This window comes from Lagenorhynchus albirostris, chromosome X (assembly GCF_949774975.1).
Source record: "Lagenorhynchus albirostris chromosome X, mLagAlb1.1, whole genome shotgun sequence".
Classification (NCBI taxonomy): domain Eukaryota; kingdom Metazoa; phylum Chordata; class Mammalia; order Artiodactyla; family Delphinidae; genus Lagenorhynchus; species Lagenorhynchus albirostris.
In genome coordinates this window covers 112,240,230-112,257,970 of record NC_083116.1, presented here as the reverse complement: position 1 = coordinate 112,257,970, position 17,741 = coordinate 112,240,230, and the positions used below count along the sequence as shown (strand labels likewise).

Genomic DNA, 17,741 nt, shown 5'->3' with positions numbered 1-17,741 from the left:
TCCACCGTGCATCAACCATGAAGATTAAAAAAGGGTGCGAACAAATCAGAGGAGCATCCCCAACAACTTTACGATATTTGCTTTAAAAGCAGTATTACCGTCAGTTACAGCAACATGGAAGTTAAAAAATTCAACTGTTTACATACAGCATCAAATAAAAAACTACTTACCTATTTTGACAAATAACTTTAATTACTGCAGAGCAACCTTCAGACTTTTTCCAAAACGTGAAATGCTTCATAATCTCACGTATCTGAATGACAGATCCACTGAATACCCTGACATAACTGAATAAGTCACCCTTAAGTAAGTTTTCACAATGAAATCTTCAACATACTCTGAATTATTTGATTTCTGTACTATTACCCTCTTTGAGGTACTTTTTCTTGACAAATTTCTTCATTTCTTTATAATAGCTATTCTGAGTTATGCTCATTAGAGAGGCTGTTCCTAACTGCTGTAGTAATCTCAGTGACTGTTATGGGTTGAACTGTGTCCCCCAACAAGATATGTTGACGTCCTAACCCTCAGTACCTGTGCACGTGACTTTATTTGGACATAGGGTTGCTGCAGATGTAATCAGGTAAGATGAGGTCACACAGGAGTAGGTGGGCCCTTAATCCAGTATCACTGATGTCCTTATAAGAAGAGAAGAGGACTCACCTGGTGGCACAGTGGTTAAGAATCTGCCTGCCAATGCAAGGGACAGTTTCGATTCCTGGTCCGGGAAGATCCCACATGCCGCAGAGCAACTAAGCCCGTGTGCCACAACTACTGAGCCTGTGCTCTAGAGCCCACAAGCCACAGCTACTGAGCCCATGTGCTGCAACTACTGAGCCCACGCTCCATAACTACTGAAGCCCGTGCACTCTAGGGGCCCGCATGCCGCATCTACTGAGCCCACATGCTGCAACTACTGAAGCCCACACGCCTACAGCCCATGCTCTGCAACAAGAGAAGCCACCACAACGAGAAGCCCACGCACTGCAACAAAGAATAGCCCCCGCTTGCCCCAACTAGAGAAAGCCCACATGCAGCAACAAAGACCCAACGCAGCCAATAAATAAATAAAAGAAGAGAAGAGAAGAGACACAGACACACAAGAGAAAAATGCTATGTGATGAAGAAGGAAGAGATTGAAGTGTTACAACTACAAGCCAAGGTATGCCAAAGGGCCAGCAAACCACTAGAAGCTAGGAAGAAAGCACGGAAGGCTTCTCCCCTACGGGTTTTAGATAGAGCATGGTCCTACTGAGACCTTGATTTTGGATTTCTAGCCTCTCAATTGTTAAGACAATTAATTTATGTTGTTTTAAGCCACATGGTTTGTGGTACTTTGCTACAGCAGCCCTAGGAAACTAACAGTCACCAATCCGATTCATGCTTAACAGAACTCAGACTGTAGGGAAATTCTCTGGGGCAAAACTAGAAAGAAGCACCTTAACATGGAGCTGTATATGATTTCAAAGTAATAAACAGTAAGCATAAACACCAAATTACGTGTCAGTCTATGTCCAGGAGGAGGATATTAACACACCATCTGTATGACGTGAACTTGAATTGTTTTTCTATAAATGGGTGAACTATATATCTGTCTATGGATAGACAGGTGAATAAGCTTTTCTTTCACTGAGACTAGCTGGTTGTATTGGAACAAGGGGGCAGTCTTCGGGCACAGACACACCTGGAACATATGCATCTTCACTTCCATGGACGTCTTCCCAACCCAGCTAACATGGCCACTGAACTTGATGTCCTGTTCTGGGCTTAAGCTCTTCTTACACATATCTACAAAACAGAAAAATCAACCTGAGCCCAAACCATACTCCAAATGTTCTATACTGTAAATGGACAATTTCATTTGAAATTCTGGCAAATTTCACTATATTTCCTTTTTGTCTTCAAAACTAAAAATAATTTTTCAAAAATAATTTTTTAAAAATTAGACAATGCAAAGAGTATAAAAAATAAAACTGGAATCATGTAAAACTCTTCTACCCAAAGATAATTATAATAAATATCTTGGTATATTGCAATCTAGACATTTTCATATGCACATATATACATAAAAATTCCCCCATAAAAGGAAAACATTTCCTCTAATCTCAATAATATTTTATAATTACTAAAAATTCTAAGTATGTCTAGAAAATAATATCACTTACCAATCCTGTCCACCAGGGCTGTAACTATCGATAAAGGAGACATCTTAGCTGAATGAATTTTGTTGTGCATGTAGCAAATAAGAACTGTAGGAAAACAGAAGAGAACCAAATAAAGGAAAAGCAAAATTATTTTTTAACATTCGCAATTTACTCCCTGAAATCAGACAGGGACCTGCTGGGGAATGGACTTGGGGATATGGGGAGGGGGAAGGGTAAGCTGTGACAGGGCGGGAGGGTGGCATGGACATATATACACTACGAAGCGTGGAATGGATAGCTAGTGGGAAGCAGCCGCATAGCACAGGGAGATCAGCTCGGTGTTTTGTGACCACCGAGAGGGGTGGGATAGGGAGGGTGGGAGGGAGGGAGACGCAAGAGGGAAGAGATATGGGAACATATGTGTATGTATAACTGATTCACTTTGTTATAAAGCAGAAACTAACACACCATTGTAAAGCAATTATACTCCAATAAAGATGTTAAAATTAATTAATTAATTTTTTAAAAAAGAATTGGTATGTGAGAACAAAGATGAAAAACAGGAACCTGATACAAAATCCTGATGTCCAAGCTGAACTATATAGACCATTTAAATCAGAATCTGCAGAAGTCGAATCCAGGCATCAGTTTTTAAAGCTACTCAGGTGATTTCAATTAGCATCCATGGCTCAGAACTGCAGATATAAAATAACAACCCTTTCTGACTTACTTATATACACTACCAAATGTAAGGTAGATAGCTAGTGGGAAGCAGCGGCATAGCACGGGGAGATCAGCTCGGTGCTTTGTGACCACCTAGAGGGGTGGGATAGGGAGGGTGGGGGGGAGGGAGACGCAAGAGGGAAGAGATATGGGAACATATGTGTATGTATAACTGAGTCACTTTGTTGTGAAGCAGAAACTAACACACCATTGTAAAGCAATTATACTCCAATAAAGATGTAAAAAATAAAATAAAATAAAAAATAAAGTCTTATCTGGTTTTGAAGACCCAATCCTCCATATTCCACTAGTGGTCTTTTCCTAGAACCAAAGACTTTTTTTATACATTGAAGAGATCTGGGAAACCTCTACTCTGACTGTTCAATTTTAGATTTGGTGAGGAAACTGAAGCCCAAAGCCCAGGCCCGCCAGGTGGCTTATTACCACTCAACAGAGACACAGTGCCTAAATCAGAAAAAGACCCCAGCACATGCATCTGACAGCATCAGACATCTTCAAAAAAGAGAAACAAATCACAAGGGCTCAGCTACCTGTTTTCCTCTTGACTCCTTCCTAATCATGAAGCTATTATTTGCCTCAGAGTTCTCCCTCCTTCCCTAAATCACCCTCAGCTCCTACACCACCCTGTGGTTATCTGTGTACTTTCCATATTTTAACAAGCATTTAAAGGTGCAAAGCATGGTTCTATGTACCTCACAAATATCAACTCATTTAAAACTGTACTGTACTTCTTTATAGTGGTCTCCCTGCTTGCCCTATGATTCATTCAAATTTGTATCATCGGGACTTCCCTGGTAGCATAGTGGTTAAGCATCCTCCTGCCAAAGCAGGGGACACGGGTTCGAGCCCTGGTCTGGGAAGATCCCACATGCCACGGAGCAACTAAGCCTGTGCGCCACAACTACTGAGCCTGTGCTCTAGAGCCTATGAGCCACAACTACTGAGCCTGCGTGCCACAACTACTGAAGTCCACACGCCTAGAGCCCATGCTCCTCAACAAAGACAAGCCACCCCAATGGGAAGCCCGCACACCTCAACAAAGAGCAGCCCCTGCTCGCCGCAACTAGAGGAAGCCCGTGCGCAGCAACGAAGACCCAACGCAGCCAAAAATAAAAGAATAAATAAATTTATTAAAAACAAATTGTTTATCATCAACCCTCAGGACAGGGTCTGTGCTCAATAAATACTCGTTGAGTAACAATAAACCCTTTCATCCATGCACCTGCTGAAGAATGTAGTGGGGGGATGAGGGGCGAAAGGCAAGAAACTCCATTCAAAAAACTTGTGGTACCCAGAGAAGAAATCCTAAGTGTTTGACCTTCCACAGCATTAGTGGAAGTGAAAGCAAGAGAAAAGGTCCAAGAGCTAAGAAGAAGGCAGGCTTGACAAGACCTGAATTAACTCAGGTTTCTAACTTGCATGAGTGAAGATGGTGTACCATTCACTGAGAAACAGAATACAGCACAGGAAGAGTAGAATGGACTGTTTTCAACATGCTGAATTTGAGAAGTCCACGGCACATCCAAATGAAGATGGCCAGTAGGCAGGAGGACAAACTGGTCTGCAACTCACAAAGCACGCCAGGAAATGTAGCTTCTGAAGTATTCCACATACTGAGAGCAACTGAAGCACTGGGATTGAAGATTATTTATAGAGAAAGTGCAGATACCAACAACAAAAAGGGCAGCAGACAAAACCCTGAAGCTAAGCGACATTTAAAGGATCAACAGAGAAAGAGAAATCTACAAAGGAGACTGGGAAGTAGCAGCCTGAGAGGCAGGAGGAAATGTCACCAAGGCCCAAGGGTGAGTTCGACATCATTAGGAGCTTCAAAGAGTTTGGCACAATCAGCTCAATGGCATGGAGGAGCAGAAGCCAGAACACAAAGGTAGCTCTAAAGTGAGAGAGAAAGAAAACTGGAGAGTGTTATAAGGGAAGGAGACTTTACCTATTTTTCATTGGAAGATGCAGAGCCTTGAATATGTTTAGAAGTTAAGGGAAAAGTGAGGTTGAGAAAAGGCTTGAGATACAAGGGAGATATCTTCAGGGTATGTGATAAGGCAAGTTCCTTGAAGAAACGGAAGGAATAGAATCAAGTGAACAGGTGAAAGGGACTGGCCATCAACAGGAGGTGATGAAGAAAAACAGGGTAGTGGCAGGGGAGTTTGTATATTTAGGGACACCTAAGTAAACCGAAGTCAAGTAAGTAAGTGAGTGAGTGAGTGAGTGAGTGTGTGTGTGTGTGTGTGTGTGAGTGATTCTTTTTTAAAAGGCCAATAAGAATTTTAAAGCAGGTTTATTTAATCTGAAGAAAAATGTAGCTAGCCGTAAGCCTAACAATGGATTTGTGTCTCTATTTTAAAGATTATTAGAGCCTTTTTTTAAACCCTTTCCCAACATTTCAGTCCAAAAGCCATTACGTAGGAGCAAGCAAGACAGAGAGCCCAGAGTCGGGTGCTGAAGCCCAAGAGGGGTCAGGAAGATACGCAGGGAGGCAATGAGAGCGATGGCCCAGCATGCCGCAGCCCGAGCACAACGAGGAGGGGGACCTGGGATGGAGCAGAATCCCACTGAGGTGAGGAGAGCGTTCATGAGGGTTTCGGGATGGCAGCAGTATGAAATTGGCTACATACGGGGGAACTGATCAAATAAGTAAATGTACTACAGATAATGGAGCCAGCTGGAGAAGGGAATTACAAATATGAAAAGGGAAGAATTAAGAATGAACCTGTGGTTGAATTAGAATTGGAACTATCAGTATGAACCCAGGGTTCCGATAGATAGACAGATAGACAGACAGACAGACAGGTAGGTAAGGAGGGAGAGACAGGGAGGGAGGAAGGAAGGGAGGGAGGGAGAGAGGAAGGAAGGAAGGAATACACATACAGGCAGGTATAGATGTAAATGTACATGTACGTGCATATATTCCCCAGCTCATCCACTGAAAGCACACAGGAATAGTGATACCCCAGCAACAATGACAATCCCAAGCACCCAGATCTTGGTTTCTAAATATCATTCTCCATTAAAAAGAATCAGGGCTCCTCAGAGATTTGGCTGATTCCAGGACTGGGGCAGGGAAAGTACAAATGAGCCTAGAAATGTTGCACCACAAAGTGAGGAAGTGCTCAAAGAATGATGGGGACACAGCCAAAAAAAATCCACAGAAGCCAGCGTGAAGAATGAAGGGCAGTCCTGGGACAAGTTGAGCATCAAAACAGATGATAGAAATATATTATAATCCATTCAGTAAAATAGGAATCCCTGAGTCCATACTGATTTTAAAGTAATTGATAAAAGTCTAATGAAGAATGGGATATTTACAAGGTCTCAAAGTACTTCCCTACAAGGTACTTATTAATTACAAAGGGGAAAAGAGTAACTTTACAGCAAAGAACCCTGGCAGACACCACCTTCATCAAGGAATCAAAGTCAACATCACAGTAATGGGACAAATTAGAATTATGCACTACCTGCTAAGATGCAGTAAAAACACAGCATCCCTTCTGTGGACACTCCTGCCAAAGATGCACATCCCAAATCTAACTTTGGGGAAGCATCAAACATACCCGAATTGAGAGAAATTCCACAAAAGAACTGGCCCATAACCTTCAAAAGTATCAAGGTCATTAAAGTCAGGGAAAGACTGAGGAACTATCCCTGACACAACAACTAATTGCAACATGTGATTGAGAACTGGATCCAGAACTGGATCCTTCTGCTATAAAGGACCTCTGGCCAAAGCTGAATGGGGTCTGAGGATTAGACTGTCTAAATATCAGTGTTAATTTATTGATTTTGAGGGTTATATTGTGGTTATGAAGGAGAATGTCCTTGTTTGTAGGAAATACACATGAAAATATTTGGGGGTGATGTGCATCGTGTCAGCAACATACTCTCACATGATTCAGGGGAGAACAACTCTTTGTACTCTGCAACTTTTCGGTAAATTTAATTAAATAATTATGACAATTCAGAAGTAGCAGATGCCCTTCTTTTTCTGCTCGTTTAGAATATCTTCATCTGTGCAAGTTAAAGAAAAAAAAGACCCTTTCCAGGGAAACTGGGATGAAGTGAGAGAGTGGCACGGACATACACTACCAAATGTAAAATAGCTAGTGAGAAGCAGCCGCATAGCACAGGGAGATTAGCTCGGTGCTTTGTGTCCACCTAAAGGGGTGGGATAGGGAGGGTGGGAGGGAGATGCAAGAGGGAGGGGATGTGGGGATATCTGTATACGTATAGCTGATTCACTTTGTTATAAAGCAGAAACTAACACACCACTGTAAAGCAATTATACGCCAATAAAGATGTTAAAAAAAAAAAAGACCCTTTCCAGCCAGAGGATTCAATGTATTACTGTAAGTACCAGTTTAAAAATACTAAAATATCAGTACCTCCTAAGCTGTCAAGATCCTCAAGAATCCTGCCAAACCTGTGAAATAAAGAAAACTGTGATGAAATGAAAATCATAAAAAAAATAACACTATGGGGTGATAAATATCTACCAAAATTGATTATGGTGATGGTAGCACAACTCTCTAAATATACGAAAAACCAGAGAATCACACACTTTAAATAAGTGAACAGTATGATGTGTGAATTATATCTCAAAGTTGTAATAAAGAAAGGAAATAAAATAAAAACAAACGACACAAACAGAAATAGTGCCATGTTACCTTACAGTGTTTTGAACAGTCAAATATTTCTCTCTTAATTCAGGCTGACTGCCCAAAGGTAAGAGAACTTCAATGTAACTGTCTTTCATTCTCCTAGGTGGCAGACCTTTCTGTGACGCAGCCAAAAAACTATGAAGCAATTTTCTTTCCTCCATTGCTTTCACATGGTCTCTGAGAAGAAAGGACACAAGCTTCATAAAACATAGGACAGTGCTATCCCCCAACTCCAGTGACATACAGGTCAGTCAGACACCATCAAAAGAGGAAACAGCAGGTCCGGACCTACCTCATCTCCTTTTCCTTCCCTCCCTTCCTACCTGCCACTTGGTGAAATCAAAAATTTCTGTTAAAATTTCTCAGGCTAGTAGATAAGAAAAATACACTTATAAGTGACATAGATATATCCAAATGAACTATATATTCACCCTCATCAGAAAGTGTATTCAGGGCTCCCCTGGTGGCGCAGTGGTTGAGAGTCCCCCTGCCGATGCAGGGGACACGGGTTCATGCCCCGGTCCGGGAAGACCCCACATGCCACGGAGCGGCTGGGCCCATGAGCCATGGCCGCTGAGCCTGCGCGTCCAGAGCCTGTGCTCCGCAGCAGGAGAGGCCGCAACAGTGAGAGGCCCGCGTACCGCAAAAGAAAAAAAAAAAAGTGTATTCAAAGAATAGAATCTTTGAAATGAAATTAAAAGTACAGAAATGGACATAATAGAGTGTAAATATATGTACGTATATATATATATCTGCGCTAAAGAACAACATAGCCACTGAACTCCATATTCCCATTTCTCACCTTGACAAGTCTCGTATCCTCTGTGCCCCAGCTCTCTCTCTCTCTGCCTTCAATTTCAGGAAAGAGAGACAGAGGAGGAAAAATGGAGTATATCCAAAAGAAGTTTGGAAGGCAGAGCAAAAGGTAAAGAGGAAGAGAACATGAAAAGGAGACAGAAAGGGAAGAAAAAGAAGAGACGATTAAGGTGGAAGAAAAGAGAGAGACAAGGGGATAGGGAACTAAAATGTTGACAATATCACTCTTTCTAAGCCTTACTTATGAAGTATTATTGCCAGAAAAGCGTAGCCTACAAAAATATAGGGAGGGAACTGACGAACAAGTTAAATGGAACCAGGTAAATCCAGAACGTGGAACATTCAACAAGACACATGGCTTGGCCTCTTTAAAATCAAGCTCATGGGGGGAAAAAAAAAAGAGGGAGGGATAACTATTATTCTAGATTAGGGGAGACTAAAAGAGTCATAACCACGAAATGCAATATGCAGTTGTTTACCGGATCTTGATTTTTTTTTTTAAAAAAGCTATAAAAGATATGTGGGGAATAATTGAGGAATTCTGAATATGGGTAAATAATATGCTATTAGGGAATTACTGTCAATTTCATTATGTAAGAGAATATCTTATTTGTTGGAGATGCACGACTGCTGATTTTGTTACATAGGAAAATATATTTATTTATTAGAGAGGTATTGGAATATAACTGGAGCTGAAGCGTCACGATACCTTTATAGTTTAGCCAGTATATGTATATTGGCAAATCTGGAAAAACGTTCATAAGTATCCAATTCAGATAGTGGGAACAAAGGTATTCATTTCTTCTACTTTTCAGAAAATTGAAATTTTTCATATAAAGAGATAAAAAGAAGTCATTAGATAATTTTTATACCAAATAGATTATTATTGTTATTGTGCTTTTTCTTTTTATCTCATTTTAGCCTCAAAATTCTATGCACCAAGAGGGATATTATCCTATTTTAAAGCAGGGAAATACTTAGAGAAAAGAGAAAGATTGTATGGGAGGCCTGGTTAATTGTGACCTGACAAGAAGCAGTAGTCAGGGTGCATGAAATAGAAAAACCAGGAACTTGGGTTCAAGTCCCAAACCTGGTACTCAATCACTCAATGTCTGAGTTTCAATCTCATCATGTGCAAAAAAGGAAGAGGAACATATGTCATAAGCACGTCACAAGTTTCACTGAGAATCAGTGAGGTAATACTCCTGAATGCACTTTGAAAAATGCAGAGTACGTGTAAATTACATGATTTTATGACAACAAAGCATCAACTGATGAGTATGTTGGAATGTTGATCTTCTCCCCCAAGTAAAAAAACCTCTCAACCCATTTCTGAACAAAGGGTTCCCCCCATTCCTACAGTGGGACCATCAACTGAGCCTAAACACAGGCTAGCACACCACTTAGGGATAGAAGAATGAATAAACACAGAGCACATACCTCCAGTTTGTGGATGCTCCTACTATCTCCCGCAACTTATCTCGAACTGAAACAAAAATAAAGAGGTCATTCCATGAAACAAAGAAAGTAAGAAACGGATTATGGCAACCAGCTCAAAAACTACGAAAAGCGATTCAGGCACTCAAAAGCTCCAAAGATCCATGAATTTCCATTTAATGCCACAAAACAAACAGCTCAGGGAAGGGATCAGGCCTCTGCTTCCCAAAAACTTGAAACAATTATTGTCTCCTTAGTGCAGAAAAGAATATCCTTGTGTCAATCACTGGGATTTATACAAATAAGCAAAAAAGTATAACTCCAATTATTCATCTGCTGAGGCTGTATCAGTGTTGGTAGGAGTCCCTTTACGATGGAGATATTATGAACAGAATCCCTGCCTATCTTCTTATAGGCAGTGAGACTAAGACTAATATCAAAATTTGAGTCTCACTCTAATTGATTTCTCATATATGTATACTACCCTAAATGTTAGAAAAGTTGAGGCAAGAAAAATGAAGCAAGAAAGGAAAGGCAAAAAAAAGCAATTTAAGTTTAGTTAATGCCCATTGCCCAAAAGTGCAAGAATGAATTAGTGCGAAAAAAAATTTAAGCACTTATAAAGAATTGATACTGATTACCACACACACCGTGATTCACATGTATTGGTGAACATGCTATATGGATAAAGGGGAAATAAATTAGATAAGCAGTAGTAAGTCAATACTAAAAAATAAATCTATAGGATTTTAAATAATGTTTTGAGTTCATGTGTTTTTTTCTATCATTTTAAAATACATATTCTGGTTACAGAAAATTAACTATAGCAATCCTTGGTCCTTCAACAACTAAATATCTGATCAAAACCAAATATGGTTAGATGAACATACATCTTAATTTTCATGAAAAAGTGGTTGTTTTTCTATCAATTGTTAATTTTTCTATCAATTGTTATAGGGAATTCCCTGGTGGCCCAGTGGTTAGGACTTGGCACTTTCACTGCCAGGGCCAGGGTTCAATCCCTGGTCAAGGAGCTAAGATCCTGCAAGCCACAGCCAAAGGAAAAAAAAAAAAAACACCCACCATTGTTATATACCATAAATTAGGTGCAAACTCTAATTACAATGAAATCATAGCGTAGTACTGAACCAAAAATATCCATTAGTAAATTAGTCTTATTTCTGATTTTTTTTCTCCTGAGTTCCTTGAATAAAAGAATGGACAGAAAGTATCCCAAGCAGTACACAGACTACTGATGCTCAGTGACATAAAATGATTATTACTAGTTTATATTCAGTGTAAGAAGAAAGGCAGGTGTTGAGGGCCAAGAAACAAAGCAGAATTTTAAATTATATATATGCATATATATTTATTGGGATCCTTTAAACAAGTCCCAGTTTTCATTATAATGAATATTCCTACATTGACAAAGACATCCATAGTTTGCATATGGATTAGTTACTGAAATTAACTTCAATTAACAGGGTCCCTCTAACAAAATTATAGACTAGGAGCGTTTAGTTGGTACAACTGAAAGACCTGTCTCTTGCTTATGCATTAGATCTCTTTTTTCCATGCCTTCCACTTCAGTACCTACACAAAGGAAACAGAAATCATTTAACTAAAAGAGCTCAGTCCCCAAGGCTCCCAGGAACCAAAGCTCAAGTACTGTATGTGATTTCTACCCCAAGCTATCCTGGTCATTGTCTAAGTGAGAAGTTTATGAAAGATCTACCTTTAGTATGCCTCATTTGCCCTAAACTGTCTATCTACATGCTTTGTAAATAAAGCAGGGTTTTCCCCCCACATAGGCCTAAAAGGTAAACACCCATGCTTACCTTCATGAATGTGGAAGACTCTCTGTTTCTCGGGATTCTGAGATCCTTGAGTCAGTCCTCTGCTGGGAGCAAGCAGCCCTTTGCTCAGGGTACAAAGCCTACAAAACAAAATGAAACACACACTTCGAGAAGGTTCCATGACTTCTTCCCTGGCAACCTCAAAGACCTGTGCCTCCTCCAGAGCACTCAGCCACCCCACACCCTTAGTAAATACTGTCTTATAGGGTCTGTACATGTTTCTCAAGTGTATGTATATTTGCATATGAGGCTACTCCGTAAATCATCTCTCCAATAAGAGTAAACATTTCTTGAGAGCAGAGACCAATTAGGTAATGATCTACAAAATAAATAAAAGATATCAACCAGGTTTAATGGATTTATTCTTATTAGCTTCAGAAGCCCAAAATCAAGTTGGTAAACAGCTGAGTAAACTAATTATGAACATTTATTTTGTTATTGTCATACCATACTTCCTCAATAAATAAGCTAAACCCAATTATAAGTCAATCAACTTTGAAAACAGAATTAACCCTTTCCAGGGTTACTCAAAGAGAGTATTTATTGGACCTAGGCAGAAATTTCCTACTCCCCAATGGAATAAAGTCAAAGCTATTTACCCCAATATGCCGAAACTGTTCTCCCAAAATAAGTTGTTTAACTTGATTTTGGCTCACTATTGCTTAACTGTCGACTCCTAACCACACACTATCCTATCAGGGATAACACACGTATAGTATCAGGGACTGACAAATTGATCTGTTGAGAGCACAGTGGAAGAAGGCAAGGCATTGAAAAGGTAGAGAACCCCAGATCCTCTTACTCATTCTAGCTCAAGTGACTAGTAAATTCTTACTACCTAATGCCAGGTCCAATGATGACTAACCTATTTTTAAAAAGCATATTTTAAATTTTCTTTAGAGCCCAAATTTATTATAGATTTCTCTTCTGAATTACAGCATACAGGAAGAGCCTCTGAGTAAAAATATTTGGTAAAATCTACATGTAGTTTTGATACTTGTCCTACTAGAACAAATCCCGGTCCTTTCACCAAGTCAACTACTCTAACTGCAGAGAACACAAAAATAGCAGCACATGCTCACTGGCTAATTCAACTCCTTAGCCAGCCACTCATCACACTGGCCCTGATACAATCCCTGCTGGTTCACTAAGCCTGGAATGCTTCCTAAAGCGTTTGGGGTTTGGGTTTTGTGTTTATTCTCCAATCACACAGCTAACAAGCCTCTATCTTACATAGTTGTGGTTTATTTTTTCACAATGAATTTTCAATTTATGTATTTTTATATGTGAATTAATATTTCAGTCTTCTTGTTCTTGACCTTCTAATTTGCATTTTCTCAGAACGTGAGTTAAACTTTTTTCTTTTTCACTATTTCATTTTATGTATTTTCTGTAGGTTCAAATCCCTCACTGAAGGAAACAAGAGCATGTGGTCCTTCCTTCTGCCATCTCAGAAACTATCGTTCTGCAACTGAATATATCAGGTTTTAAAAAGCACACTGGAAAAAGCTAAAATCTTCCATTGCTACTATTAGCTGAAAGAGCAAAAAAAATCATGCCCTCGATACATTAATTAGCAATAATAATAGTTGCTGTAGATGATCTCAATATAAGAAATGAGATCTGACTCTGAATGGCTAAATACTGTGAAAACTCATCACAAACTAACAGGAGCTGTAAAACTGATCTCACATATTTGGGTAAATACACATATATACAAGCATTTCTGTTTTGTTCCTTAAGAAGCAGCATTTTCTGAAAAGTGATGAAAACCATCCCATCCTGCCTGAGTGAAAAGCAGTATAGTATACAGAGGTTAAGAGCCTGACCATGGGGACTCCCCTGGTGGCACATTGGTTAAGAATCCGCCTGCCAATGCAGGTGACACGGGTTTGAGCCCTGGTCCGGGAAGATCCCACCGCAGAGTAGCCCCCTCTCACAGCAACTAAAGAAAGCCTGTGTGCAGCAATGAAGACCCAATGCAGCCAAAAAAAATACTTAAAAAACTCTATTCCAGAAAGGCATGCTTCTCCAAAGTCTCCCCTAAAAGTCAAAAATGACCAGAAATTTGGAAATAAGCCAGGCACTATAATGGACCATCTCTGAATGGAGACTCAAACAGAGATAGTAAAGAGGGGGCTGATGAATACAGAGAAACACTTGGGCCAAATTATTTGGAAAACTGTGGTCCTGCAGCCCTGTTGGTTGCATACTGCCATAATAAATTTGAAAACATATCCCTGTAACACAGCAAAGGCCTAATGTGAGTGCTTTTTTAAAAATCATTGATTAGGGCTTTCCTGGTGGTACAGTGGTTGGGAATCCGCCTGCCAATGCAGGGGACACGGGTTCGAGCCCTGGTCCGGGAAGATCCCACATGCCACGGAGCAGCTAAGCCCATGCGCCACAACTACTGAGCCTGCGCTCTAGAGCCTGCATGCCACAACTACTGAAGCCCGTGAGCCGCAACTACTGGGCCCGCGAGCCACAATCACTGAAGCCCACGCACCTAAAGCCGGTGCTCCGCAACAAGAGAAGCCACCGCAATGAGAAGCCCATGCACCGCAACGAAGAGTATCCCCTGCTCGCCGCAACTAGAGAAAACCCGCGCACAGCAACGAAGACCCAACGCAGCTAAAAATAAATAAATAAATACATAAATGTATTAAAAATATATATATATTAAAAAAATAAAATCGTTGATTATACTAATCATATACTGGTATAATAAATTTCTATTCTCTTGTGAACATTCAGCTTATTGTAACTTTTCACTACAATTTGATATAATCCCTGCTGCTAATCAGATGAAACCTGTGGACCCTCGTGCCTAGTAGTTGTTGGGGGGGAATACATTTTTATTGATACACAGAATAGTATATACTATTTCAGATGGTTCACAGACCACTCCCTTTTGACACCCCCATGGGCCCCTAGATTTAAACAATTGTGATTCAGACCAACCTCCTGAAAACACTTGAGGCCCGAAGGAATTAGATGACTTCTTCCCTGCTGGTCAACTGGCACACTGGGTAGAGCCCAGCTCTCCTAATCCCTCCCCACCTCATACACACCATACATGTAAGGAAACTGCTCTTCTCACAATCTCAGGCTACTTCCCTTTATCTATGCAACACTGAGGTGGAGGGAGCAGGGGAATGGTTCAATCACTGCTTAACACCTCAGTACCTCAGGGTTAATGGCTTATTCCCTGAGAAGCCCTCAAGAGTTTTACCTACAGCAAATCCCTAGGCCTTTAGAAGAAACTGTCAAGAGGCCTCTACAGTCAGGCCCTAGGACTCCATGATTCAACCTTTCCAATAAAAGGAGACCAAGGAGCCCAACCTCTCCATGGCTAGCCAAGGGAGTCACAAAAGTCGCATGAAGGTGTGAACGTAAGTGTCTTAGCTGTTCTGGGTTCCAAGCTTAGGGTGGGTGTCCGGGAAGAGTTTTCAGTACAAAAACAGGCAATGCCATTCATATGCCCTCCACTCTGGGGAAATGCCTCAATTTAGAGACTAAACAAATTCAGATGGCTCTTTTGTGAGTTGGGGGAAAAAAGAAGTACAAAGATTGCCCACCAGTCAAATAACCTAATCATGTCAGCCAGTCTGTATTCATTTATGTACTCTTTCTCTCTCTAGACACTAATGGAGTACCTGCTTAAGGTTCAACAGGACTCAAAGGAAACGAGCCACAGGTTTATAAGGAGTTCAGAGCAAAGACAGAGGACTTCCAAACTGGGGGGGAGGAGAGACCAAGGAAGGTTTCCTGGGAGAAGACACATGAACCAAACCCTGGAGCTTGTAAGAAGGCCTGTCACATCATGTCCAATGCAAGCTAAAGCCAACTGTGGCTCTTCTTGTAATGACCTTCAATCCATCTTCAAATGGTATAACAAAGTAAATAAGAGAATGAGAGACACAGAGAGACACAGAGAACCTATTTCAACTGAGAGCAAGGTCCACAGGGACAGTGAAAGAGATCCAGGGCCCCCAAGAGAACTGCTGGGGATCACTGTCACTTGGAACCACTGTGGGCCACACCAGGGGGGCTGGCATACCTATAGCGGGATGAATTCAGAAGCTGCAACAGGGGTGAGCCCCCTGGGAACCAACCAGGCAGAAAGAACTTGGAACAGCCGGAGTGCTCCGGTGAAGGGGGTTGGGGGAGAGCCAGACATGCCCTGGAGTCTAAAGCCCTACACCTTAACTGGACAAGCTGGGATGATGACTTACGCAGAAAGGCATCCTCCTTGTCAAAGGGGCCCAATCAAAGCCACTCCCCCACCTAGCCTTACCGGCCTTGCTGCTCAGTAAAAGTAAAGTGCAATCAGCACCAGGGGCCCTGGTCACACAGTCCTGAGGTCCTGAAAGCCCAAAAAATGCCCTGCAATCTCTACCCACATTACAACACACTTAAGTCGAGTCCAAGTCAGTCAAGCACTCAACCTTTAAAACGCTCTGCAAAGGAGGGCAGAGGGCCGGAAACGCAACGTGCAGCCCTAAGTACTAGCTTTCTGACAAGGGGCTAACTCCAAACCACCCCCCTGATGAGCAAAGAGATAGGAATTTCAGGGAACGCCCAACTTCCTCCCTTAAAGTGCCTCTTCGCTTTTAACATCAAACTCCGGGCCGGAACACGCGAAGGTGGGGGGTGGGGGTCGCGGGGCCCCACCCTAGGCCGGCGGGGTCGCGGTAGGCGACCGCCCTTCCCCACCCGGCCCTATTTTCTGCCCAAAATCCCCGGCACTAGTTCCGCCCTTCGCAGCCCGCTCCAGCAAGCGGCGCGGAGGGCGGGCGTGGGCGCCCTCCGGTCCGCGCCCCGCCAGGCCCCTGGCTACCTACCGCAGTGCCGCCCGCCTCATGGCGCTTGCCCGCCGCCGTGCACGTGATCACAGACCCGAGCCCCGCGCGCCGGTTGGCGGAGGGAAGTTGAGGCAATGGAAGGCGGGAGAGGGAGAGCGTTCGCGGGCGCCTGACTGGACCTAGCTCCCCAGGACCCCACCCTCGCCGCGCGGCCGCGGGCGGGGGCGGGGCCTCGTTGCCCGGGGGCGGGGCCACGCTGCGCTTGAAGGCCCACTCTTTGGCGAGAAGCTGGAGTTAGTCTCTCTCCTCCATTGTTGATTAAATGCATCAGGCGGCACCGCTGGGGTGTGCCTAGAGGCTACATGCAGCCACGTCCTTGGAGCTTGTCTCCGTTATCCCGCTTCGCTGAAGGCTGCGCGACCTTCACCCCCAAGCCCCGGCTCCCAGTTGGCCTTTAGCTGCACGTTGGAATCTTCTGGGCAGCTTTCCAAAATACCGATGCCTGGGCCTCACCCTATGGAGATTCTGAATAAGGGGTGCAGCCTGGTCTTCAGGATGTCTAAAGGCGCCCCAGATGATGCTAACGTAAGCAATGGTTGAAAACCTTTACTCGAAGGGGAAAAAAATTGTTCCTCTCCTAATCTCGGTGTGCCCCCTAGTGTTTGACGGTTGGAGATCTTGGCCCGCCCAGAGAGATTCAAGGCCAAAAAGTTAAGATGATTTTTACCCTAGGATCTGATTCTCCATTTCATTCAACGAATTCTTATTCAGCTGTTTGCAGTGCGCAAGACGCTGTAGATTCTGGAAATGCAACAAAACAGACAAAACTCCCTGCCCTTAGGGGGCTTACCTTATAGGGAAGGAAAACAAGTCAGCAAGCAAGTTGGCAAATTATATCGTTTCAAACGTGATAAAGTGGTCTAAGGAGGAAATAAAATAAGGTAATGAGGGGGGATCTTTCCAGAATACATGCCCGTCTTGCTTTGTCCTTGAAGATGGTAATTTCCTAAAAGGCAGGGTTGATACCGTATGTTTTTTGATACTCCATGCTTACTAAAAGTTTGTCAATTTTAATTAAGCTGGCTTTTTAAAAAAATCACTTTATGAATTACAAATGGAGCACGGTCTTTGGCTTCCTCTTTCCTCTCCACCTAACTTTCCCTGCTTTTATCAGTCCCACATCCAGAAGACTGTCCTTTTGGCCTGCAGGGATCTCGCCTTCCTTTTAATTCATGTTGTCCATACCTTATCAGGGACGGTTTT

At 42.3% G+C, this 17,741-nt stretch overlaps 1 protein-coding gene across 3 annotated transcripts in view; it reads right to left on the bottom strand.

Moving 5' to 3' along the window:
* Nucleotides 1-16,834, bottom strand: part of ACOT9 (acyl-CoA thioesterase 9) — a 28,035-nt gene extending 11,201 nt beyond the window's left edge. Inside the window, exons 1-8 of one of the 3 annotated variants that reach the window (XM_060138133.1) lie at nt 16,518-16,834; nt 11,653-11,750; nt 10,465-10,491; nt 9,818-9,863; nt 7,568-7,738; nt 7,286-7,323; nt 2,166-2,249; nt 1,685-1,788 (exon numbers count right to left, since the gene is read on the bottom strand). In XM_060138133.1, coding sequence (XP_059994116.1) covers nt 1,685-1,788; nt 2,166-2,249; nt 7,286-7,323; nt 7,568-7,738; nt 9,818-9,863; nt 10,465-10,491; nt 11,653-11,750; nt 16,518-16,537 — 588 coding nt within the window. In that variant the 5' untranslated portion in view covers nt 16,538-16,834. The remainder of the gene's footprint in view (nt 1-1,684; nt 1,789-2,165; nt 2,250-7,285; nt 7,324-7,567; nt 7,739-9,817; nt 9,864-10,464; nt 10,492-11,652; nt 11,751-16,517) is intronic. The other 2 variants (XM_060138134.1, XM_060138135.1) reach the window with 2 other exon arrangements.
* Nucleotides 16,835-17,741: the final 907 nt, after the last annotated feature.